The sequence below is a fragment of the Moschus berezovskii genome, chromosome 25, assembly GCF_049115385.1.
Source record: "Moschus berezovskii isolate FMDL1 chromosome 25, NW_MosBer_1.0, whole genome shotgun sequence".
In the NCBI taxonomy this organism is placed as follows: domain Eukaryota; kingdom Metazoa; phylum Chordata; class Mammalia; order Artiodactyla; family Moschidae; genus Moschus; species Moschus berezovskii.
In genome coordinates, this window is record NC_142484.1 from 42,884,991 (window position 1) to 42,912,152 (window position 27,162).

Consider the following 27,162-nt stretch of genomic DNA (forward strand, 5'->3'; position numbering starts at 1 on the left):
ACTATTAATGGTGAATAGTGTTTCTCACTTTAACATAGGCCTATCCCACTGATGGGCTATCTGCCAGCTCCAGAGAAAAGTTAGTCATGTGGTTATCAGAAGATGAAAGATAAAGGCTGAGAGGGTTTAATGCTGGAGGTGGGAGTGGTATTATATAGATCTTAGCCAAAACATGTGATAGTCACTGAGAGGGGAGCTGGAAAGGGAAGAGCGTGGCTCCATTAACCAGCTCAGGCAGACCTTGGAGGACCAGAGGAAGAATGCTCCTGGCTGCCCTGTACTGTCTGCTGTGCAGTTTCCGGACCTCCGCAGGCCACTTCCCTCGAGCCTGTGCCTCCTCCAAGAGCCTGACGGAGAAGGAGTGCTGCCCGCCCTGGGCGGGAGACGGGAGCCCCTGTGGCCGGCTCTCGGGCAGGGGCTCCTGCCAGGACGTCGTTCTGTCCACGGCCCCACTCGGACCTCAGTTCCCCTTCACGGGGGTGGACGACCGCGAGTCTTGGCCCTCCATCTTTTATAACAGAACCTGCCAGTGCTTTGGCAACTTCATGGGATTCAATTGCGGACATTGTAAGTTTGGATTTCGGGGACCCCGCTGCACAGAAAGGCGACTTTTGGTAAGAAGAAACATCTTTGATTTGAGTGTCCCAGAGAAGAACAAATTTCTTGCCTATCTCACTTTGGCAAAACATACCACCAGCCCAGACTACGTCATCCCCACGGGCACCTATGGCCAAATGAATCATGGAGCAACACCCCTGTTTAGTGACATCAGTGTTTATGACCTCTTTGTCTGGACGCATTACTATGTGTCAAGGGACACGCTGCTTGGGGACTCTGAAGTCTGGAGAGACATTGATTTTGCTCATGAAGCCCCGGGTTTCCTACCTTGGCATAGACTTTTCCTGCTGCTGTGGGAACAGGAAATCCAGGAGCTGACCGGGGATGAGAACTTCACGATTCCTTACTGGGACTGGAGAGATGCAGAAAACTGTGACGTTTGCACAGATGAGTACATGGGAGGGCGCAACCCTGCCAACCCTAATCTACTCAGCCCAGCGTCCTTCTTCTCCTCTTGGCAGGTAAGGTGTGCAGGACATACAGTATCAAAGCTTAAAAGAACCTTAGCCATCACTTCTGGCAGGTCTTCAGAAACCTTTCCCATGTGTTCTTCTCCTGCCAGGCCTAGAAAATGCCCCCTGTCAAGAGCTCTCAACATACTTTGTAATTTTCCTTTATAGCACACTTCACAATTGCAGTTCCATAGAGATTTGTGTGGTTCTTTGTCCAATATCCTGTACTTGGATCCTAAAATCTAATGAATAAAAAGTACTCAGTTCATCACTGTATCTCCTAGCACATAATACGACACCAGGCAAATTGTAACAGCTCATGAAGTATTTGTTAAACCAGTGGATGAATGAGTATTTAGATGATTAAGTAAAAAAAATGATTTAGGTCAATATTTCTGAAATGTTATTCCCAATAAAATTCAGGGCATAAATTGAAAATACAAATTCCTGGCCATATCCCAGGAATCCCACTGACAAGAATATTCAAAGGAGGGTCCTGGGAAGACATAATTTACTAAATGTCTGTAGTGATTATTACCATTAGGTATTTAGGGGAATATTACTCAGATTAAATCTTCTTTTAAAAAAATATTAATACTCAGGCTTAAACAGGTAAATAATGAAAATAGCTAATATTCATTGATTGATTAGCAAGTGTGAGGCCCTGTTCTGAGTGGTTTTGTGCTTTAATTCATTTAATAATCTTACTAACCTTCTCCATGTTAAAGATTTTTTTAAAAACCTGAGATATAGAGATATTATGTAACTTGTGCAGGATATCAAAGCTAGTAAGTAGCAGAAACAAAATTTGTTCTCAGGCAGCCTGGTTGCACAACCACCCTATAATATTTCCAAGGACATATCTGCAATGATATTTTTAGCCAAAGGATTTGGCCCATCCTGACTCACTTTTTTCAATAGGATGCAGAAGAAATGAGCATTTTTCCTAAACATGTGTAAACTTTTGAGGTATAGGATAAGAGATTGCTATTTTGAAATTTAATTTCTATTTTTCCTATTCTGATTTTTTCACTTTGGATTAGGGGCAAAAGGTAGCCAAAAGAAATATGCTTTTAATTATTTATTATTTTAAAACTATAAGGTAGAAGGAATGCTTGTCTGCCTGTGTTCCAACCATTTCTAACACAGCACTTTTGACTAGCCGTGCTTTATGGAAATAAGCTCAATATTTAAGTAAGATGGGAAGAATCTTGCCTTCTCACCTGGAACTCTGCAATTTTGAAATGTGAACTGATTCCTAAACACTCCCCTTCCCCCACCCCCACCCCCCGACTCCGCACTAAGTTCCTACAACTTCTAAATGGACCTATTGAAACTCACTGAAAATGGCCACTGTAATATCTGGTGTCACTAATGTCGGCTATTTACCAAGAGCAAGGAGTGTATTTGTGCAGAAAAGGCTGGAAAAATGTGCTTCAAAAAAATCTGTTTCAATAAGCCTTCAGACCTCCTTCCTTAATCTATACAGTGCAAAACTCATCTAACTCTCACATCCTGTTACTGCTTAAAATACTGGTAAGCTTGAACATGGGATTTTTCAGTTAGTTATAATGCTTTCCTTAACTGTACAGCTTTTTTGGCCTAGAAAAACCGGTGGATTATCTAAATTACCAAAAAGTTACAACATCCACACTGAAGCTTCATAGACAAATACTAATTGATATTTAATCACATGTATGTGTGTGTGTGTGTGTGTGTGTGCTCAGTTGTGTACAACTCTTTGTGACCCCATGGACTGCAGCTTGCCAGCATCCTCTGTCCATGAAATTTTTGAGGCAAAAATACTGGAGTGGGTTGTCATTTCCTCCTTCAGGAGATCTTCCTGACCCAGGGATTGAACCCATGTCTCCTGCATCTCCTGTATTGGCTGGCAGATTCTTTACCACTGAGCCACCTGGGAAGCCATTTAATTACATGAGAAGTACCAAATTATGTTAACTTTTTCTGTTCATTTATTAAATATTGAGTGGACTTTTACTCTTTTTATGATTATATTCAATTTTACTTCTAAATAGTTTTTTGGGTGTCTAGTATGTCAACCGGAGAAGACAATGGCAAGCCACTCCAGTACTCTTGCCTAGAAAATCCCATGGATGGAGGAGCCTGGTACGCTGCAGTCCATGGGGTCGCTACGAGTCAGACATGACTGAGCGACTTCACTTTCACTTTTCACTTTCACACATTGGAGGAGGAAATGGCAACCCACTCCAGTGTTCTTGCCTGGAGAATCCCAGGGACGGGGGAGCCTGGTGGGCTGCCGTCTATGGGGTCACACAGAGTCGGACACGACTGAAGTGACTTAGCAGCAGCAGCAGCAGCAGTATGTAAACACTAGGTTAAAATAGTTGCAGCACTAGATTTAATATCATTCTATGATTAAACCACTGTGGTGTTAAAAATAAAATTAGGAAACACAGGGGACAAAGACCACTGAAGAAAAGTGAGCAAACAATAATTTAATTAAGGAAGGTGAAATGAGTGAACATTTATGTCCACCTGCTGTGAGCAGTCTCACTATATGTGGTTATGGTCAAACTCAGTTCTAGTTGGCTATTTCCATTCCTTTACACATTTCTGGTTTAAGTTCTTTAAAAATGAAGATGAGTTATTTATATCAATTTAATGCAATTAAATCAATGCAACTGACCTAATTCTGAGAGATAAGGAAGGACAGGGAAGCCTGGCATGCTACAGCCCATGGGGTTGGAAAGAGTGGTACATGACTCTGCAACTAAACAACAACAATGGTTCTCAGTATCTTCTAAATCACTCAGTTAAGAACTTAAAAGTTTGCATGTGCTCCACCATCTACCTTCTGCCAGAAAATCCTATTCAGGAGGTCCACTGTGAAGTTCAAGCATCTGTATTTTTAAAACCTTCTACTGTAATTCTAATGCAGAGCCAGCCCTAAGAATGACTGATTTAATTAATATGGAAATTGTTTTGTATCTCTTTCACTTTACAAACTCAGGTTCTATAATAAACATATCACTAACGTAATGCTTTTGCCCAAATCAAACACTCAAATAAAAAACTAGACTGTGTGGAATGGTGAGACTAAATAGCTTCCACACTTGGTGAGTTCATTAATATCTTCCTAAGTAGTTATACTCAGCCCCTTTGGTAAAAACAAAACAAAACAAAACAACTCCTGCTTTTTCTTGATTTCAGATCTTTTACTTCACACACAAAAAATGGAGTTTTCAGAAATTCATAGAATTTATTAACTCTTAGCTGAGAGACCGCCACTGGTGTGCATTGTTGTATCTCCACTTTGTAAAAGATAGTGAGGCCCCCAAAGGTACAATAATTTGCCTAAGTTCACACAACTGAGGACAAAAAAACCCAGTGCCTCTGACTGCAGTACTATTTCAAGTCAACCATGCAGTTTCTTATTTATAAAGGGCAATTTAGGCTGAGAAAGGATCAAATGAGCCACTAATTCATGGATGTAAATTCTGACTTGTGGTCACTTTAAATCTCTTAAAGTTGAGTTGCACAGACAACTGCGGCAGATATTCTGAAGTAGTTCTTTTCATTCACGTTATAGTGAAAATATTCCATTAGGTGTTTATTTATTCACAGCTCTTATTCAGGTAGAACTGACCTTCACCCTGTGTACTATCATTACACTTTGTACAGAATTTATAACACAGTACCTATAATTCTTCAGGTTTTCAGACCTGTCTTTATCTAACAGCTGTTCCAATGTAGAAACCATTTCTAATTTATCTTTATATCCACAGAACCCAGGAACATGATATATACATAGAATGGGCTTTATCAGTATATGCTAAATTAAACAAAATTGAAAACCATAGAAACATTAGCTCCAATGCTAACACACATAAACAACTAAGCTCTGTATAGACATAGCTAGATTTCTAGAACTTTAAACCATACTTTATAGCACTGGATAACCAAGGCCAAGAAAATTATGATGCCAAAATAAGCAGCAATTTATAATCTGGAATAAAACATTTTTGGTAGCTTTCTTTAGGTGTGTGTGTGTGTGTTTGTATGTGTGCAAAAAAAGAAAGCACACATAGAGAAGATCAAGCATCTTATAACCCAATCTGAGTTTTAAGTGAGACTAATAATATTTGCTGACAAGGTTTATTGCTAAATAAAGTAATACATTAAAAAGCATTACTTAATTACTAAATGTTACTTTCTATAGAAAGCTTATTTTCAGTATTCATATCTCTTTTGTATATTTGTTCATTTATTTTTTGGGTTTGTTTAATTCGAAGAGCTTTTGAACTAGAAGCATGTTTAAAGTGCTCCTGAATTAAAGCAGTTCACTGATTTTGGAGGTGGGGGGGCAAACTATGCTCAACACAATTAGATCCAATGTTATTCAAGCAGCAGATGAGCTAGCTGCAGGAAGAAAAGGTATTTCAAGAATAGCTGTTATGATGGATCAAAATAAAGAGAAAAAAACATTTCCAAGATGATGGACATGAGTGAAGTATAGCCAGGGAATTCACTCATAGGGTGAAAAGCACATCACATGGAAGCAAACAGTAGGAAGAAAAAAAGTTACATTTCAGCAGAGAGTCATGGGTTTTAGGTAACCATGGCAACAGCTCGGTGAAATAACAGCTTCTCTTTTTTTCTTTATGAAAAAGATTCTGTGGAATGTCATATGTTTTACATTCTTTTAGATAAACCTCTAATGCCATAATAGAATTTTTGCTCCTAAAAGCTTTTAATAACTGGGCTTTTCCCCTGCTATTTCTTTAAATTTAAGAGAACACTAAGCTCACCTTCTCCATTAATGAGTCCGTTTCTTCCTTCTCTTTTTCATTTGACTTGGGACACTTGATTTTTCCCTACATTATATAAGTCACCTTTGTTGAAACAGAAAAAGAACAAATTCCTCATCAGAAGACTTTTGTCACCAGATTCTACTTCTACCACTTATCAGATGATATTGGACAGGTTATTTGTAATCTTTGACCTTTGGCTTTTTTTCTCAACAGAAAAAAATGGGATGAAATTAAGATATATGTGTGCTTTCTGTGCTAATGAAAATACTAAGCTGAATGGAAAGCAGATTAATGAAGTGGAAGGGGATAGTCTTTTGAGCCATAAAAACATGACTTTTGTAACTCACTTAGCTACAAGATTCTGGAGAAGTTACTTAACTATCTGAGACCTTTTCCCCCTGAAAATTAGGATAATATATTTTTTAAAGCATTATTCTGAAGGGATTCAATGAAAACTGTTAATGTAAATTAGTGACTAGTTTAGTATCTGACATATTCTTTAAATTTTAAGTATGGAATTATTATCACAGTATATCCTCATATAATATATTGATGATAGCTATTATAATAATGATTATTCATCCTGTTTAATAGAGTCAGGGTTAACAATTTGGTGGCCTGCCCAACAGTCTTGTATGCAATAATAATATAATAGCTGTCATTATTTAACACTCTCTACTTGGCATTATATACTAAGTGCTTTACATAGTTAAAATTATTTGATCCTTCAGAAAAAAGTGGTTATAGTCCCCATTTACAGATGAAAAACCTTGATATTAGGAAATTATGTAATTTGCTCAGTTTGGAAACCATGTCTGATTGCAATCTCCATAATGATAGCTAGTGCTAATACCTTCTCCTACCCTGCCTCCCCTTCTGTATCAAACAAATATAAGAACAATAATTTGAGATTTATTTCAAGTTATTTCTGGAACTGGGGTAGATTTCCTCCTTGTTACTAATACATTTAGCCATGTGAACATTTAGTCACTTGGCAGTTGTAATTTAAGCAAAATAGTTTCATTCAAACCTATCTAATTAAACTGAGTCTACTGCAGGAGTCTTCTAGGCAGTAGGATTTTTTAGATCTTTTAAAAATATGATTTATTATTCAAACAGGAACGAAAATGCTTCCATATATATACATGCTGTGATGGGTAGTTAATTAACACTATAAAGGGATCCAATATATTACATTTAATGCAAAAATTGTTGTTGTTCCATCCCTAAGTTGTGTCTATTTGCTACCCCATGGACTGCATACACCAGGCTTCCCTGTCCTTCAGCATCTCCCAAAGCAAAGTAATGTTTCTGCTTTTCAAATATGCTGTCTAGGTTTGTCATAGCTTCTCTTCCAAGGAGCAAGTGTCTTTTAACTTCATGGCTGTAGTCACCATCTGCAGTGATTTTAGAGACCAAGAAAATAAAGTCTGTCACTGTTTCCACTGTTTTGCCATGAAGTGATCGGACTGGATGCCATGATCTTAGTTTTCTGAATGTTGAGTTTTAAGTAAGCTTTTTCACTCTCTTCTTTCACCTTTGTCAAGAAGCTCTTTAGTTCACTTTCTGCCATAAGGGTGGTATCATTTGCATATCTGAGGTTATTGATATTTTGCATGATGTCTTCTGATATAAGTTAAATAAGTAAGATGACAATATACAGCCTTGATGTACTCCTTTTCCAATTTTGAACCAGTTTGTTACATATACTTAATGTATATTTATAAATAATGTGTTTAAGTATATTTTAAAAATAAACACATGTAAATATATATTAACATTATATTTATTATTTCATGTTACAGTTGAAGAAATTGAGACTTAGTAAGCCTAAGTAATATATTCATTGACACATTGCTAGTAAGTAGCTGAACCAGAATTGAAGCCCACACCAATGTGAATCTGGACCCTAATTTTTTTCTGACACACAGCCCCTGAATTAATAAGTGATGCCCTTGTGACTGGAAATTAAAAGCTCCTCCAAGTGTCTGTTGTGTAACATAGTAGCAGCCACTCCTGGGGAGCAAGGCTCATTCGGTTCTATTTGATGGTGATTTAAGTTGGTGGCATTTGTGGTAAAGAACCTGCCTGCCAGTGCAGGAGACAGAAGATGCAGGTGTGATCCTTAGGTCGGGAAAGATTCTCTGGAGGAGGGCATGGCAACCCACTCCAATATTCTTGCCTGGAGAATCCCATGGACAGAGGAGCCTGGTGGGCTGCAGTCCATGAGATTGAGGATTTGGACATGACTGAAGCGACTGAGCACAGCAACATAACTTGATTTTACATTCTTGTACATCGCCAACTCACTGGAGTAGGACACTGATAGGATTGCCTTGGTTATTCTTAACAGTGGTATAAACAGTTAAGCAAGAAGACTCACTTTTAAAATATTGTTCCATGTACCTTGCCTGTTGCCCATAAAATTATTAATCAGGATACAGGGCTTTAGATCCTACCAGCCTTTTACACTCTTCCACACTCAGTTTCCTTGTCATTAAAATAGGAATAAAATGATATAAACCTACAAGGTCATTTGTGAATTTTAGAAAGTGTACACAGAAATGCCTTTCCTATTGAGAGTGGGGACTCAATATATGTTTAATACAAATGATACATTTTTGAAAATATCTTCTAGGGTTGATGTTGGTACCAATAACAGAACTAGGAAAAAATGGTGTTCAACACATGTTGGTAGTTGAAGAGTCACTGATTCTTCCATTGATAACTTTTTATTATTCCATCAAATATTTATAGAGTCTCTATTCTAGATTCTGGGGATGAACAAAAATGAAAAAAAAAAGAAAGTTATCTTCATGGAGATATTTTTTTTAAAAGGAGGTGCTACTGACTATCAAGGAAGATTAAAATGAGTCAAGTTTGAGTTTGACAAACAACCCTATTATCTACTCAGCGGGCACAGGCCTCTTATGGATTAAATGCCATTGTGAATAGTCACAAATGGCAAGGTGAGCTCTCCTGTACTTTATGCTTTGGTTTAAGTTTGTTATCTTGTTACCTGTTTAATTGCCCTTATGGAACTCAAGGCATCGATAATTTTAAGTTGAAGAATTAACTTACATACCACTGAGAAAAAAAATCTGCTAATTAAATTATAATGTGATATTCTTAATCACTTAGCATTTTTATTTTGTATTTATTGATATAACTCCTTTTGACTTGTCAAATATTTTGATCATAGTTTATTCTTCTGCCAGCATATAAATGAGGGCTTCCCTGGCAGCTCAGCTGGTAAAGAATCCACCTGCAATGCAGGAGACCTCAGTTCAATTCCTGGGTCAGGAAGATCCCCTGGAGAAGGAATAGGCTACCCACTCCAGTATTTTGGGGCTTCTCTGGTGGCTTAGACAGTAAAGAATCCTCCTGCAATATTAGAGACCTGGGTTCAATCCCTGGGTTGGGAAGATGCCCTGGAGAAAGCTACCCACCGCAGTACTCTGGCCTGGAGAATTCCATGGACAGGGGAGCCTAGCAGGCTACATGGGGTCACAAAATGTCAGAGACGACTGAGCGGCTTTCACATATAAGCAAAATTGTAAGCAAAATAATTTTGCGAAGGATCTCAAACTTCTTCAGATTTTAGAGTAGGACAATTTTGAATTACTTTTTAAGTCACAGTTGACTTTTCTTCCCCCCAAAATATTTGTTTAACCTTGAAGACTCAGTGGAATATCAGATAAATGGTAAGGAATGGGTGTGCTTAGGCAGAAACAAAGGCATGGGATGCAGAGCCACAGGTGCTGGGCAGAGAAGAGCTGCCGGTTTGAGTCCTCAGCTGGATCACAGAATTTGTAAACAAACAGAGACTCAAGATGCATTCTGGAGGTAGAATTGACATGTTTGGCTGATGATTTCAATGTGAAAAATAAAGGGGAACAAAATACAAATGATAACAGTCTTTGGCTATAAAATGAAGATTTATGGACTTCTGATTTAAGTTTCAGCATAGTTGATGTGACTGGAAGTATAGGGAGAAGAATACAATTTTTTAACCTTGGTTTAATGTCAAGGTTTTTTTCATTTTTAACTTCTTTTTATTTTTTTAGATTTATTTTAATTGGAGGCTAATTACTTTACATTATTGCATTGGTTTTGCCATACATTGACATGAATCTGCCCCGGGTGTACATGTGTTCCCCATCTTGAACCCCCCTCCCACTTCCCTCCCCATCCCATCCCTCTGGGTCATCCCAGTACACCAACCCCAAACATCCTGTATCATGCATTGAACTTGGACTGGTGATTCATTTCACATTTGGTAATGTACATGTTTCAATGCCATTCTCCCAAATCATCCCACCCTCGCCCTCTCCCACAGAGTCCAAAAGACTGTTCTGTACATCTGTGTCTCTTTTGCTGTCTCGTATACAGGGTTATCATTACCATCTTTCTAAATTCCATATATATGTGTTAGTATACTATATTGGTGTTTTTCTTTTTGGCTTACTTCACTCTGTATAATTGACTCCAGCTTCATCCACCTCATTAGAACTGATGCAAATGCATTCTTTTTAATGGCTGAGTAATACTCCGTTCGGAGAAGGCAATGGCAAGCCACTCCAGTACTATTGCCTAGAAAATCCCATGGATGGAGGAACCTGGTAGGCTGCAGTCCGTGGGGTCGCTGAGGGTCGGACATGACTGAGCGACTTCACTTTCACTTTTCACTTTCACACACTGGAGAAGGAAATGGCAACCCACTCCAGTGTTCTTGCCTGGAGAATCCCAGGGACGGGGGAGCCTGGTGGGCTGCCGTCTATGGGGTCACACAGAGTCGGACACAACTGAAGTGACTTAGCAGCAGCAGCAGCAGCAGTAAGTGAGTAGACTCTAGTTTCATCCACCTCATTAGAACTGGTTCAAATGCATTCTTTTTAATGGCTGAGTAATACTCCATACTACATTTGAGATGCCTATGAGATAACACTGAAATATGAAGTCAGAGATGGATATACAGGGTTAGGGCTCAGAGGAGAGCTTTTTAACTTGAGATAGGAATCAAAAAGTTCTTATCATGCAGTGGCATGTAAGCCATGAAACTGGTTATTATAGCCAAGGAGGCAGATAGAGAAAGAATTAAAAGAGGGTATAAACTCTGGGCCATGGCTAGCTTCACAGGCATATGCCCAGTGAAGTCACACAATGGACGTGTAGCAAATGTTTGTCAAATTAATTTTCCTAACAAATACTTGGCAACAATCATATGAAGTAATTATTATTATTTGTTAGATGAGATGTATGGAATTTATTTTCTTAAGTGGTATTTGCAAGACTAGAACTGTGGTCTGAACTGTAACTTTCATGGGTTACAGTTACTCTGTAAGCCTCAGAAAGCTGCTTCCTTCAATTTAAGACATGAATCTCTTGATGATTAGATATCCAAATATCCCAAATCCCAATAAGGAATCCCAACCTCCCTACGTTCCCCCTTTTACAGCACTCATTTAACACAAAGGCGTTCTGTGCAGATCATCTGCAGCAGACTGGAGGAGTACAACAGTCAGCAGGCTTTATGCAACGGGACGTCCGAGGGACCATTACTGCGCAACCCTGGAAACCACGACAAAGCCAGGACCCCGAGGCTGCCCTCCTCGGCCGACGTGGAGTTTTGCCTGAGCTTGACCCAGTATGAATCAGGTTCCATGGATAAAGCTGCCAACTTCAGCTTTAGAAATACACTGGAAGGTAAATGCTTTTTTTCCCCCACTTATTTAAATTTTCTTTTTTTCTGAATTTATGTTTACAAACTCTTATCCAAAACCCTGGGCCCAGAAGTGTTTGAGAATATAATAATATTAATATAACCAATCACTCTAGCAGAATGTGGGTGGCACACATATTCCAAAACATGAATAACTCTTCAGCAAATTCTATGACTATACCTACCGTGGCAATAAACAGAAACAATAGGCAGCCTACTGGAGAATAAAGTCCGGTTTTACCACTAAAATAAAAGGGTGCCATACAAAACACATTGTTAGAATTTTTGTATTTTGGAATCATAGATATAGGACTGTGGACCTATCATATTTTTCTAACTTTTAGTATTTTTATCTAGTTTAAAATATTCTGAACACAAACTTCTTTGAGACAAGTCCATGTTCTTAACTATAATAAGGATAAAATTCAGAGGTCAGGTTAAGGTCCCATCCTGTTATCCCTCAAATTTTCTGTGCTTTATCAGAGATCCCCTTTCATAGCCTCTTCTAAGGCCTACTACTTACTTCTGCAAAGGTCTCAACCTTGTTTGCACCTTCCCTTAAGTACCTGTTCATCCTTCTCTGCTCAGCACCATCTCCGCCACCTCAATTTTCACTGTGGAAACAAACCTCCAAACAAAGAGAAAACAGGAACATTCACTCAAGTTGCAGATTTAATTTCAGTTCCAGGAAGACATAGGCTGTCAATTCGTGGTAAGGCAGATACTCAAAATTTACCGCTAGACATTTTACCTCCATGGAGATGAAAGTTTCTCTTTTCCTATTTCCTTCTCCTGACCTCCTTAACTTTTTGTTTGATTCTCGTCATTGTGGTTGGTTCTGTGTCCTCTAACTTCTGTTGCTGAGCTACGCAGAATAGTTTCATTGTCTCTTTCATTTTCCTGTATTCTTCTAATCCCGAACACCTTAGAGCCTTGCTTTTTCCCAGAAGAATTTAAATAAGGAGAGTATCACCCTAAAGAGGAAACATGGTGCAGCTATTAAAATAAAAAATTTATTTATTTTCCTTAAATAGTGTTAGTAATTAATGTGCAATATCACTAACATGATTAGTAATCACCATGTGCAAGGCACCATGCCAAAGATTCTGTGTAGCACTGTCTCAATTCTTACAACCATCCTCTGTAGGAGGTTTGTAGCATTGTTATTTCCAATTTAAAGAGAGGAAACAAGATCAGAGATATTAAGTAATTTGGCTACCATCCATTTGGTAAGTGGCAGAGCTAAATGTGTTCCTAGATTTGCCAAGTGCCAAAATTCAAGAGTCCTTTCTATTGTACTCTGATGACCCTGAGTGAGTTGAACATTTCTTGAAGGTTGATTATCAAGCTGGTTCTACAATAATATAACACAAGAAGGCAATGTATGGTGCACAAGAGTCTGAACCTACAAGCTAAGAGAAAGGCACACAGACAAGTTGGCGGTCACCACATGGGAGGACTGGGCACACTGTTGGATTTTATAGGGGTTAATAGCTAGATTCCAGATGTTGCTTAAAGACATTATAAACCAGGGCTCGATTCTTAAGGGAATTATAGTCCATTACGGGTTCAGTCCGTTCAGTTGTGTCCAACTCTTTGCAACCCCATGGACTGCAGCACGCCAGGCCTCCCTGTCAAGCACCAACTCCCGGAGTTTACCCAGAGTCATGTCCATTGAGTCAGTGATGGTGATGAGTCCCCTTCTCCTCCTGCCTTCAATCTTTCAAAGCATCAGGGTCTTTTTAAATGAGTCAGTTCTTCAGGTGGCCAAAATATTGGAGTTTCAGCTTCAACATCAGTCCTTACAGGAAATATTCAGGACTGATTTCCTTTAGGGTGGACTGGTTGGATCTCCTTCCAGTCCAGAGGACTCTCAAGAGTCTTCTCCAACACCACAGTTCAAAAGCATCAATTCTTTGGCACTCAACTTTCTTATAGTCCAACTCTCACATCCATACATGACTACTAGAAAAACCATAGCCTTGACTAGACAGACATTTCTTGGCAAAGTAATGTCTCTGCTTTTTAATATGCTCTCTGGTTTGGTCATAACTTTTTCCCCAAGGAGTAAGCGTCTTTTAATTTCGTGGCTGCAGTCACCATCTGCAGTGATTTTGGAGCCCAGAAAAATAAAGTCTATCACTGTTTCCTCATCTGTTTGCCATGAAGTGATGGGACCAGATGCCATGATCTTAGTTTTCTGAATGTTTAGCTTTAAGCCAACTATTTCCACTCTCCTTTCACTTTCATCAAGAGGCTCTTTAATTCTTCTTCATTTTCTGCCATAAGGGTGGTGTCATCTGCATATCTGAGGTTATTGATATGTCTCCCAGCAATCTTGATTCCAGCTTGTGCTTCATCCAACCTAGTGTCTATGATGTACTCTGCATATAAGTAAAATAAACAGGGTGACAGTATACAGCCTTGATGTACTCCTTTCCCTATTTGGAACCAGTGAACTAAAATGGACTGAAATGGGTAAATTTAACTCAAATGACCATTATATCCACTACTTTGGGAAAGAATCCCTTAGAAGAAATTGAGTAGCCATCATAGTCAACAATAGATTCTGAAATGCAGTTCAGTTCAGTTCACTTCAGTGGCTCAGTCATGTCCGACTCTTTGTGACCCCATGAACTGCAGCACGCCGGGCCTCCCTGTCCATCACCAACTCCCGGAGCCTACACAAACTCATGTCCATTGACTGGGTGATGCCATCCAACCATCTCATTCTCTGTCATCCCCTTCTCCTCCTGCCCTCAATCTTTCCCAGCATCAGGGTCTTTTCAAATGAGCCAGCTCTTTGCATCAGGTGGCCAAAGTATTGGAGTTTTAGCTTCAAAATCAGTCCTTCCAATGATCTCCTTTAGGATTGACTGGTTGGATCTCCTTGCTGTCCAAGGGACTCTCAAGAGTCTACTCCAACACCACAGTTCAAAGGTATCAGTTCTTCAGTGCTCAGCTTTCTTCACAGTCCAACACTCACCTCCATACATGACTACTATAAAAACCATAGCCTTGACTAGATGGACCTTTGTGGACAAAGTAATGTCCCTGCTTTTTAATATGCTATCTAGGTTGGTCATAACTTTCCTTCCAAAGAGTAAGCGTCTTTTAATTTCATGGCTACAACCACCATCTGCAGTGATTTTGGAGCCCAAAAAAGAAAGTCAACCACAGTTTCCATTGTTTCCCCATCTATTTCCCATGAAGTGATGGGACCGAATGCCATGATCTTAGTTTTCTGAATGTTGAGCTTTAAGCCATCTTTTTCACTCTCCCCTTTCACTTTCATCAAGAGGTGAAGCTCTTTAGTTCTTCTTCACTTTCTGCCATAAGGGTGGTGTCATTTGCATATCTGAGGTTATTGATATTTCTCCCAGCAATCTTGATTTCAGTTTGTGCTTCATTTAGCCCAGCATTTCTCATGATGTACTCTGCATATAAGTTGAATAAGCAAAGTGACAATATACAGCCTTCACGTACTCTTTTTCCTATTTGGAACCAGTCTGTTGTTCCATGTCCAGTCTGAAATGCAGTACTTGGATGCATCTCAAAAAGAAGAGAATTATCTCTGTTCATATCCAAGGCAAACCATGCAATATCATGGTAATCCAAATCTATGCCCTGACCAGTAATTCTGAAGAAGCTGAAGCTGAATGGTTCTATGAAGACCTACAAGACCTTCTAGAATTAACACTCAAAAAAGATGTCCTTTTCACTCTATGGGACTGGATTGCAAAAGTAGGAAGTCAAGAAATACCTGGAGTAATGGGCAAATTTGGCCTTGGTGTACAGAATGAAGCAGGGCAAAGGCTAACAGTTTTGCTAAGAGAACGCACTGGTCATAACAAACACCCTCTTCCAACAACACAAGAGAAGACACTACACATGGACATCACCAGATGGTCAATACCAAAATCAGACTGATTATATTTGCAGCCAAAGATGGAGGAGTTCTATACAGTCAGCAAAAACAAGACTGGGAGCTGACTGTGGCACAGACCATGAACTCCTTATTGCCAAATTCAGACTTAAATTGAAGAAAGTAGCGAAAACCACTAGACCATTCAGGTATGACCTAAATCAAATCCCTTACAATTATACAGTGGAAGTGACAAATAGATTCAGGAGATTAGATCTGATAGACAGAGTGCCTGAAGAACTATGGACGGAGGTTTGTGACATTGTACAGAAGGCAGGGATAACCTGCCTTTACAGGTTATTCAGACATATTTTCTAACAGTGAGAAAGTGTGAACTTTGTTATTTGGGAAATTGGGCTGATCTCAAAAATAACGTAGGGATCCTCATTTCTCTGGATCTCAAGTCAGAAAACTGGCTTGAGTCATGTCAACAGAGCCAGTGTCTTTCAAATAAGCTTCTAATGTGAAGAATCAGTAGAGGACATCAGGCTTATTGTAAATAATTTGTTAATACTAATAAGTTATGTTTGTAAATTATTTTTTCCTATAAAGCATTCTTATGTACACACACTCTAGTATTCTTTCTTGAGAAGGAGAGAAAAGACATTATAGAACATAATATTAATAAGTATTCAATCTGTGTTTGATGATGAAAACATAAATATTATCTAAAACTCCTCCAATTGCACCTAACCCAACACTTAGTTTGTCTATACCAATTGTATGAAGCCTATTTACTAGGAGCAAGATGTCAGAAAACATTGATCTCAGTCACCAGCAGGAGCTTTTCCTTACAAGGGTCACATTTATTTATTCTTATCTTTAAACTTTTACTAAGAAATAATGTTAAACTTATGGAAAAATTACAACAATAAAATCTGTAAAAAACCGCACATATGCTTTCTACTCAGATTCACTTACTGTTTACATTTTATCTTTTTTTTTCATTTCTCTCTTATTCTGAGCCATCTGAGGATAAATTGCATAGATAAATTACAAGGGTAAAGAGTACTTTACCCTTGGATATTTCAGTGTATCATTCTCTTACATAAGCACAGAACAGTTAACAACTTCAGTAAATTCTATATAGGGGTAATGCTTTAATCTAATCTGCTGTTTATATTGCAGTATTTTTAATTCACTAATAATATCCTTTATATCATTTTTTCTTCTCTGTAACAGGATCTAGTCCAGTGTCAGGTGACATTTAGTTGTTCTGTCTCTTTGAGCTTCTTTTAATCTGAAATATTTTCACAAACTTTTCTTAATTAGATTCACAATTTTTAGAGAATACAGTCTCCCAATTTTAAATAAAATGTTCCCACTTTTAGTGGGTGGGCCTCCCATGTGACTCAGTGGTAAAAAACCTACCTGCCAATGCAGGAGACTCTGGAGATGTGGGTTCAGTCCTTGGATCGGGAAGATCCCCTGGAGTAGGAGGTGGCAACCACTCCAGTATTCTTTCCTGGAAAACTCCATGGACAGCAGAGTCTGGTGGTTGTAGTCCATGGAGCTGCAAAGAGTTGGACATGACCGAGCATGCGCACTTTAAATAGAATTTTTAACAGAAGGGATCCAGGTACTGTATTCTTAGTCAGAATTGTATAGAAGTGGTTTTGCGTCTTTCTAAGAGACTATGACAGCAGAAGGCACATGGTGAACATCTGTCTCACTTCAGTTCAGTTCAGTTCAGTTCAGTCGCTCAGTCGTGTCCGACTCTCCGTGACCCCATGAATCACAGCACGCCAGGCTTCCCTGTCCATCACCAACTCCCGGAGTTCACTCAAACTCATGTCCACAGAGTCGGTGATGCCATACAGCCATCTCATTCTCTGTCGTCCCCTTCTCCTCCCGCCCCCAACCTTTCCCAGCATCAGAGTCTTTTCCAGTGAGTCAACTTGTCGCATGAGGTGGCCAAAGTATTGCAGTTTCAGCTTTAGCATCAGTCCCTCCAATGAACATCCAGGATTGATCTCCTCTAGAATGGATTGGTTGGATCTCCTTGCAGTATAAGGGACTCTCAAGAGTCTTCTCCAACACCACAGTTCAAAAGCATCAATTCTTCGGCGGTCAGCCTTCTTCACAGTCCAACTCTCACATCCACTTAGGAGATGTTAATTTGATCACCTGCTCTAGGTGTGGCCCAGATTCCCCACTGCACAATAACCATTCCAGGTTTCACCGCTGAGCACACCTTTAAGCTGATTCTTGTGACTCTGTGTCTCTGTTTCATGACCCTATCATTTTTAGCATTTTCTTTTTCTTTTTTTCTGGTGCAAAAAAATATTCTAGATTCATCTTGTGCCTCCGTTTCATTCTGTCACTCAGTCGTGTCCGACTCTATTCGACCCCGTGGACTATAGCCTACCAGGCTTCTCTGTCCATGGGATTCTCCAGGCAAGAATACTGGAGTGGGTTACCATTTTCTTCTCCAGGGGATCTTCCCGACCACTGCCCAAAACCTGGAATCAGCCATGTCTCCAAGAAACATCGGTTCCTTTCAGTGGGGAAGGACAAAGACAAAGATCAAGGTCTAGAGAATAGTTTGCTCACTGGAGAGACACAGTCCATTTCAAAACCAGGATAGGAGCTAAGGGTATGAGGCGTCTTGGACTTCAGGGAGTGCTCAAGTGGGTACCGCTGCCCGGAGAACAAGACTGGAGAAGCAGGAGCACAGGCCAACACCACTCTCTGCTCCCCCAGTTAACACAGGTGGAGTTGAACTGTGGGTTTTGATTGAACCTCACAGTTATTTCTGCCTTTTTTTTTCCTTTTGGGTCTTGTTAGAGGTATGTAATGTACTCCCCATAAAACAGATTCCCACAGTCAGTCCTGGGATGGAGGAACTGCAGCTTTCCTCTTAGATTTAAATGCTGAAGTAAAGATTGAAGATGTGTGATTTATGAATTGAAGAAAGCTGATCACTGAAGAATTGATGCTTTTGAACTGTGGTGCTGGAGAAGACTCTTGAAAGTCCCTTGTACTGCAAGGAGATCCAACCAGTCCATTCTAAAGGAGATCAATCCTGGGTGTTCATTGGAAGGACTGATGTTAAAGCTGAAACTGCAATACTTTGGCTACCTCATGCGACGAGTTGACTCACTGGAAAAGACTCTGATGCTGGGAAAGGTTGGGGGCGGGAGGAGAAGGGGACGACGGAGAATGAGATGGCTGTATGGCATCACCGACTCTGTGGACATGAGTTTGAGTGAACTCCAGGAGTTGGTGATGGACAGGCAGGCCTGGCGTGCTGTGATTCATGGGGTTGCAAAGAATTGGACACGACTGAGTGACTGAACTGAACTGAACTGAAAAGATACCCAGAAAGCAAAGAAAAATTAGCATTATAAAAGGTAGTCTTCTGATTGGGTGGTCCCTGTGGAGTATGGGCTATGGATTCAAAGAGGAATCTTCTCATGCTCAAATCTCTGATACCCATGGTGAGTTGCATTGCACACTTTATAACAATGCAAAATTCATACTGGAGTGTATATTGGAGGATGGGTATGGGTTGGCAGTTTAGCAAAGTAGTTAAAGGCAATCAAGGTGGCTGGGATTCGATTTAAATTCTACCACTTCCTACATCTGTTTCCTTGAGTAAGCTATTTAACTTCTTAGGGCCTTAATGTCATCATCTGGAAAATGTAGATAAGAATAATACCTTACAGGGTTCATGTAAGGATTTAATAATATAAAACATGTAAGGAACATATAAGATTTCTTCAATAAATGGCAGCTATTATTATGTTAAACTGGAATTAGTTTTTGACAACTTGGTTATCAGTCATTAACTTTTCTGACAATTAGCTTAGAAGCAAAATATAGACTGAGTCCTGAGAAAACAGATTATATGTGCGAGGTATAGGGAAAAACATAGGGAGGAGCAAGGATAGAAAAGAAAATTTCTTGAGATAGACTCAGGGAAGGAGCATTTCTGGAGAGAAAAGCTATTGCTTTTCAGGGTGAATTCCCAGAATCAAAGAGAAAAGAGCAAAAGCAGCTTCTGTTACCTAAAATAGAAGAAGGTGCAGGAACAAGGAACAACTCTAATTGAATGGCATGTTTCAGCCTCAAGCACATTGCAACATAGAACCATGGGACTTATAGTTGGGAGACTCTTCTCAACGTATTCATTTCAACATCTTGCATTTTGCTGACATGTCCACTCTATTGGTGTGTCTTTGTGGCCATTTAAGGATACAACCTATCTCATTAGGAAAAAAAAGGAAGTTCTTTAGGTTAAGATGAAATCTAATTGCATTCAACTTAAAGAGTCCTCCATGAACCTGGTACTGTGGGAAACCATGAAAGATCAAAGATGTACAAAGATGACTCTTACACACTTTCTGACCTTAAGAAGCTCACCGTCTAGTGAGAAAACATCGCACAAATCCACAAGGAAAACACAATGTGATGGTCAATATAATATGAGATAGGAACCCAGAGCTAAACCAGAACTATCTCTCAAGCTGGTGAAACCGGAACTGAAAGTTGAAATATCAGTAATTTCTCACCAAGAAAAGAAGGGAAGGAAAAGCATTTCTAGCAGAGGAAAAAACTTATGCAGTGAAATAGAAGTATGAAAACATAAGTGTAGATGAAACAAAAGGAAAACAATGTATATGGCTAGAATAGTGTTTATAGTGAAAGTGAAATTAACTCAGTCGTGTCCAACTATTTGCAAAACCATTTTACTATACACTCCATGGAATTCTCTAGGCCAGAATACTGGAGTGGGTAACCTTTCCCTTCTCCAGGAGATCTTCCCAACCCAGGGACTGAAGCCAGATCACCCACGTTGCAGGTGGATTCTTTACCAGCTGAGCCATAATGGAAGCCCAAGGATACTGGAGTGGGTAGCTTATCCCTTCTGCAGTGAATCTTCCTGAACCAGGAGTCGAACTTGGGTCTCCTACATTGCAGATAGATTCTTTATCAACTGAGCTATGAGGGAAGCCCATGTTTATAGTGAGAAATAGCAAAGACACATAGAAGGCAGATCATAGAAAAAGCAAGGGAATTTAAAAAAACAAATCTACTTCTGCTTCATTGACTATGCTAAAGCCCTTGACTGTGTGGATCACAAAAACTATGGAATATTCTTAATGAGATAAGAATACCAGACCACATTACCTGCCTCCTGAGAAACCTGTATGCAGGACAAGAAGCAAGTTAGAACTGGGCATGGAATATGGGACTGGTTCAAAATTAGGAAAGGAGTATATCAAGGCTGTACATTGTCACCCTGCTTATTTAACTTATATGCAGAGAACATTATGCAAAATGCTGGGCTGAATGAAGCACAAGTAGGAATCAAGATTGCTGGAAGAAATATCAAAAACCTCAGATATGCAGATGACACCATTTTACTGGCAAAAGGTGATGAGAACTAAAGAGCCTCTAGATGAATGTGAAAGAGGAGAGTGAAAAAGCTGGCTTAAAACACAGCATTCAAAAAGCTAAGATCATGGCATCCAGTCCTATCACTTCATGGCAAATTGATGGGGAAAATACGGAAGCAGTGTCAGATTCATTTTCTTGGGCTCCAAAATCACTGCAGATGGTGATTGTAGCCATGAAATTAAAAGATGCTTGCTCCTTGGAGGAAAAGCTATGACAAACCTAGACAGTGTATTAAAAAGCAGAGATATCACTTTGCTGGCAAAGGCCCATATAGTCAAAGCTATGGTTTTTCCAGTAGTCATGTATGGATGTGAGATTTGGACCATAAAGAAGGCTGAGCACTGAAGAACTGATGCTTTTGAACTGTGGTGTTGGCGAAGACTCTTGAGAATCCCTTGGACAGCGAGGAGATCACACCAGTCAATCCTAAAGGAAGTCAACCTTGAATATTCATTGGAAGGACTGATGTTGAAGTTGAAGCTGCAATACTCTGGCCACCTAATGCAAAGAGTTGACTCATTCAAAAAGACCCTGATGCTGGGAAAGAGTGAGGGCAAGAGGAGAAAGGGGTGACAGAGGATGAAATGCTTGAATGGCATCACTAACTCAATGGACATGAGTTTGAGCAAACTCAGGCAGATAGTGAAGGACAGAGAAGCCTGATGTGCTGCACTCCATGGGGTAGCAAAGCATTGGACCCGACTTAATGACTGAACAAAAACAACAGTATAAGGTGTAGAATATACTAATCAATAAGCTGTGGGAGGATGATGAATGCTGAGGACTTTATCCAAGGTAGGATGAAGGAGATGAGGATGAGTTGGTTGGAGTATAGAAACTCTTGTACACTTGAGAGTATGGAGTATCATAAACACTTGGTGACTATTTTAGGAGGCAGAAAGGTAACCTTCAGATTGAGAATTATGAAACTTCTGCCATTGACTTCTAATAATTGGTCCTTGTTTTGTCCTCTTAAGCTGTATAACACTAAACATCTAGTTTATGTAGCAGCTCTTCTAAAAAAACCCTTTCTATTATGATTCTCTGGAATCTTTTCTTCATGCAGTCTATCCACCCTATTTTATTGTGACAACCTGGAAAGTATCTTGCCTTTCCATTTGCTAGAATTTTTTGAGGAGCAGTCTGGTGGTAGTTTAGTTGCTCAGTCATGTCCCACTCTTGTGACTCCAGGGACTGTAGCCCACCAGGCTCCTCTGTCCATGGGATTTCCCAAGCAAGAATACAGGAGTGGGTTGTCATTTCCTTCTCCAGAGGATCTTCCTGAGCCAGGGATCGAACCTGAGTCTCCTGTGTTGCAAATGGCCTCCTGCATACAGGTGGATTCTTTACCACTGAGCAGCCAGGGAAGCCAGTCTAGGAAATGGTAAGTCAGTTCTGGGTTTTCATGAAAGATAATGGGAATTTTGAAATTTTGAATAAAGTCTTAAGGTAACAGTGTTCATACCAGGAGACAAAGGTCAGTGACAGGTCACAATGATGTCTCAAAGGATGTTCTAGTTTCCAGTTTCCCTGCCTGAGAAATGGACTTTCTTAGTATATCCAGAAATGGCCACACAAACTCAAAATATAAACTGAAAACTACTGTGTAAACCAGAATGCCAAGGAGATTGGTTAAGTGTGATGAGCCATTCTAGTGATGGGAAGTCTCAAGCTCTTCCTTACCCATGTTCTTTACCAGTGCTGAGAAAATCAGAAAACTAAGTAGTTGGTATGGATTGATGTACTCTGACTTAGAATGAGGTGGAAGGTTTTGAGAAAGAGTTCATGCAGACCAGGAAAATCTTTCTTTGCCTGGGTTACTTAACTCCCCAGAATTATCACCTTGCCAACCTTGTTGATATTCTGAACAGGCAATGATCCTGATCATAATAACAATAAAATCCAACTTTGCTGACATTCTGATCAGGCAATGATCCTGATCGTAATAATAACAAAAAAATCTCCTTTGTGCCAGACTTCTCATTTCCCACATGCTATATCACTTAATCCTCGCAACACTATTGCAATATTTAATATTCGCAAATTAAGCTGAAGCACCATCTGCAGTGAAGTAGTTATTCCAATGAATTTAGGAGACATCCGACTGTCTCCTTCTAGTTGAATGAACTGATTCAACAAATTTGACTCAAAGAATATTCTTTTTTCTCTTTACTTCAAACTCTCAGTGCAAATAGGATCCTTTCTATTATATGTAAGAAATTTAAATAAGTATCCTGGATATTATTGTCTGAGTGAGTTTGCTTTGAATTGGGATTCTTTTATTAGGAGGTAATGTTACCTTTTTAAAAAGCCTGAAATAATATGGAGTGCTATATTATGGAGAAGGTTTTGTGGATATGCAAGCATGTTTTTAAGATTTCTAGGGCAGAAGCTGTTCATGAAAAGAGTTAATACTTATGTATTACATTCCCAAAAAGCAAATCAAACATAATTCATATATATATATGTATATGTGTGTGTGTATATATATATATGCCTTTTAAATTCTTGATCAGTGCTTTGCTCCCCAAGGCCAAAGGGTGGCAAGACAAGACTATGTTCATTTTTATCTGGTCATTAGAAGCTGTCTAGTCAGGGTGTGGTGAGAGCCTACTGAAACTATGATTGTTAGAGCATTAGGGAGCATTTGAATTTTTGCAGAGAGAATTTTTCTAGACCCATGATGCTGTTCAGATATCTAGATGGTAGAAAAATCAGTTTTATATTTTTCTCAGAAAAAAAAAGAAAACTCTTAAAAGCAGAACAAGCAGTTTAAAGTTTGGGGATATTATTGCTTGATACTCAGGAAACTTTTAGCAACAAATGTGGTAATGATATAGCCTGGAGCTCCCTCTATAAAAAAGAAAAAAAAAAAGGAGTGTCAGTCCCTATGTATTTATATATTTTCAAATGACTTTTGATTCTTTCCTCTTCTACTGGTTGTCCGGGCATGTAAATTGCTCTTGCCAAATATTAATGTTGAAAAATAATTTATTTAAGACACATGTAATCTGTGCTATGAATCAAGAGGCTCTGGTATCATATACTGGCAAACACCATTTTAGAAAGCTACATTAGAGAAAGTACTAAGTCACTTCAGTTGTGTCCAACTCTTTGCGACCCTATGGACTGCAGCCTACCAGGCACCTCTGTTCATGGGATTCTCCAGGCAAGAATACTGGAGTGAGTTGCCATGCCTTTCTCCAGGGGATCTCCCCTACCCAGGGATTGAATCCACATCTCTTACATTTCCTGCATTGGTAGGTGAGTTCTTTACCACTAGCGCCACCTGGGAAGTCCAGAGAGGAAAAATATCTCATATTGGGACAGGGCCATTTAAAAGGTATTGAAATACTAATTTTGAAGGCATGTAGCAATATACTTGAGCATCAATTCTAATATTATGAGCATCTTCTCCCTCATTTAAACATTTAATAATTACATATAGAGGCTATTGTGAGGCTGTCCACATCCATACCTCCGACTGTGTATGCAAGACATGTTTCCTTTTCCCCCTGACACCTGTCTTCTTTGCAATCTCATTAGTCATCCCAACTTCTCTTATAATTAGGCATAGGTTACTAGTTTAATGATATGTATTTACTAATAATAGACAGTTTTCATTCAGTTTTTTTACCTTTTGAAGTAAAAAATGGCAAACAGCCATTTTCCATTATCCATTTGGATAATATTTTTTTTCCAATAAATATTTCAACTTAAAGGCCTAGAAGATCTTTAAGGAGAAAGTTAACAATGTATCTTTTCTAAATGTAGAGTCAGGCATTTGGTCTGTGGAGATTTCACTTCCCTGGGACAAATCTTGGGGAAAATGCCATTTTTAAAACTAAAACATAAGATTTGAAAATATTTATATAATAATGTTAGTCATTCCATGCTAGTATAAATAACATAATTGCAATATATTTTCAAAAAAGTAGTGAGTGGCATGACACTAATTTATATATTTGCCAAAAAAAAAAGACATCTAGATTCTATTTCTGCTTCCATACTCAACATACTATGACAAGATGTTTAATTGAAGACCTTGAAGAAAATCCATCTTCACACATATAAAATTGGAATATGAACAGTGTTTTAAAAATATTTTTTTGATAATTCTGGATCTTATTTATCTTTCTCTACCAAAACTTAACTAGTGTAATTTCTTAAATGTTCAGTTGTACTGTCAAAGCTGAAAGCAGATCAATAAGCTTTTTTTATTTGTTATATTAAAATTTGTTGATCTATCTTACATTATGAATGATTTTTATAATTAGTTTGCAATATCACACTTGGATCATTTGCAAAATACAGGTTCACTGCAATATGTAGATCTTTCAAATGCTGACATTTCTCATTGTACAATACTAAATGTCAAATTTATTAATATCACCAACAATCTCATGAGGAATGTCTTTAAATACTGAGAATCTGGCAAAATTACAGTGATGGAATAAAACATTCCAAAATTCTAATTTTTGCTTGAAAGCTAAAATTTTCTCATTGGCAAAAATTATCATCAGTTAAGTGACATACTTACTTTGAATAAATTGTCTACCAAACTGCCTAATTCTGAATAATCAAATCATAGTTAATTTCTCAATTGTGCCTTCAGGTAAAAATGGCACTCCTTGGAAAGTACTGTATATGGTTACTTCAGTTCGTAGCACAAGCACAAGTGCTTTTTCTCTAGGTAACCATATTTCAAAATGCAGCAGAAATATTACATAAGTAAAATTTTACATGTGTATCCCAATCTGGCTTCCCTAAGTTGCCAGAGCAGAACTTAAGAGCTCTGATACACTTCTAATCCTGCATCTGTTTCATGGTCCAGCACTAATCACTCTACTCTATGTGGGAATCTTAGAAGAAATTCTTTTGTGAAAACAGTGGACATTTTAGATGGCCAAAAATATAGAAGAATCGTAGTCAATACACTAATAAAATTACACAGATTTCCACTTCTGAAAATGTAGATTAGATATACTTTCCCCTATTCCTCTTTGTTCTTTGAACATGAGTCTCAGGAATATATTTCTGAATGTGTCTCAATTAAAGAAAACAAAAGCAGAAATAAAAAATGAGACTATCTCAAGCTAAAAATCTTCTTCACAGTTAAAAAAAGTAGCAAAATGAAATGATAACCTACTGAATGTAAGAAGATACTTGCAAATCATATAAGGGGTTAATATCCAAATTGTACAAAATTCATACAACAACAGCAAAAAGAAAGCAAAAAGCACAGAACCTAATTTAAAAATGGACCAAGGAGTCGGATAGACATTTTTTCAAAGATGGTCAACAGGCAGATGAAAAGATGTTCAATATCAGTAATTATTCAGTTCAGTTCAGTTCAGTTCAGTCGCTCAGTCGTGTCCGAATCTGCAACCCTATGAATCACAGCACACCAGGCCTCCCTGTCCATCACCAGCTCCCGGAGTTCACTCAAACTCATGTCCATCGAGTCATGCCATCCAGCCATCTCATTCTCTGTCATCCCCGTCTCCTCCCACCCCCAATCCCTCCCAGGATCAGAGTCCTTTCCAGTGAGTCAACTCGTCGCATGAGGTGGCCAAATTATTGGAACTTCAGCTTTGGCATCAGTCCTTCCAATGAATACCCAGGATTGATCTCCTTTAGAATGGACTAGTTGGGTCTCCCTGCAGTCCAAGGGACTCTCAAGAGTCTCTCCAGCACCACAGTTCAAAAGTGTCAATTCTTCAGCGATCAGCTTTCTTCACAGTCCAACTCTCACATCCATACATGACCACAGGAAAAACCATAGCCTTCACTAGATGGACCTTGGTTGACAAAGCAATGTCTCTGCTCTTTAATATGCTATCTAGGTTGGTCATAACTTTCCTTCCAAGGAGTAAGCGTCTTTTAATTTCATGGCTGCAATCAGCATCCACAGTGATTTTGGAGCCCCAAAAAATAAAGTCTGACACTGCTTCCACTGTTTCCCCATCTATTTCCCATGAAGTAATGGGACAAGATGCCATGATATTAGTTTTCTGAATGTTGAGCTTCAAGCCAACTTTTTCACTCTCCTCTTTCACTTTCATCAAGAGGCTTTTGAGTTCCTCTTCTCTTTCTGCCATAAGGGTGGTGTCATCTGCATATCTGAGGTTATTGATATTTCTCCCGGCAATCTTGATTCCAGCTTGTGCTTCATCCAGCCCAGTGTTCCTCATGATGTACTCTGTATAGAAGTTAAATAAGCAGGGTGACAATATACAGTCTTGACGT

At 39.0% G+C, this 27,162-nt stretch overlaps 1 protein-coding gene across 1 annotated transcript in view; it reads left to right on the forward strand.

The window, feature by feature from the left end:
- Nucleotides 1–257: 257 nt before the first annotated feature.
- The window catches only part of TYR (tyrosinase), a 125,416-nt gene continuing 98,511 nt past the window's right edge, over nt 258–27,162 (forward strand). The window contains exons 1-2 of the mRNA XM_055415076.2: nt 258–1,079; nt 11,353–11,569. Coding sequence (XP_055271051.1) covers nt 261–1,079; nt 11,353–11,569 — 1,036 coding nt within the window. The 5' untranslated portion in view covers nt 258–260. The remainder of the gene's footprint in view (nt 1,080–11,352; nt 11,570–27,162) is intronic.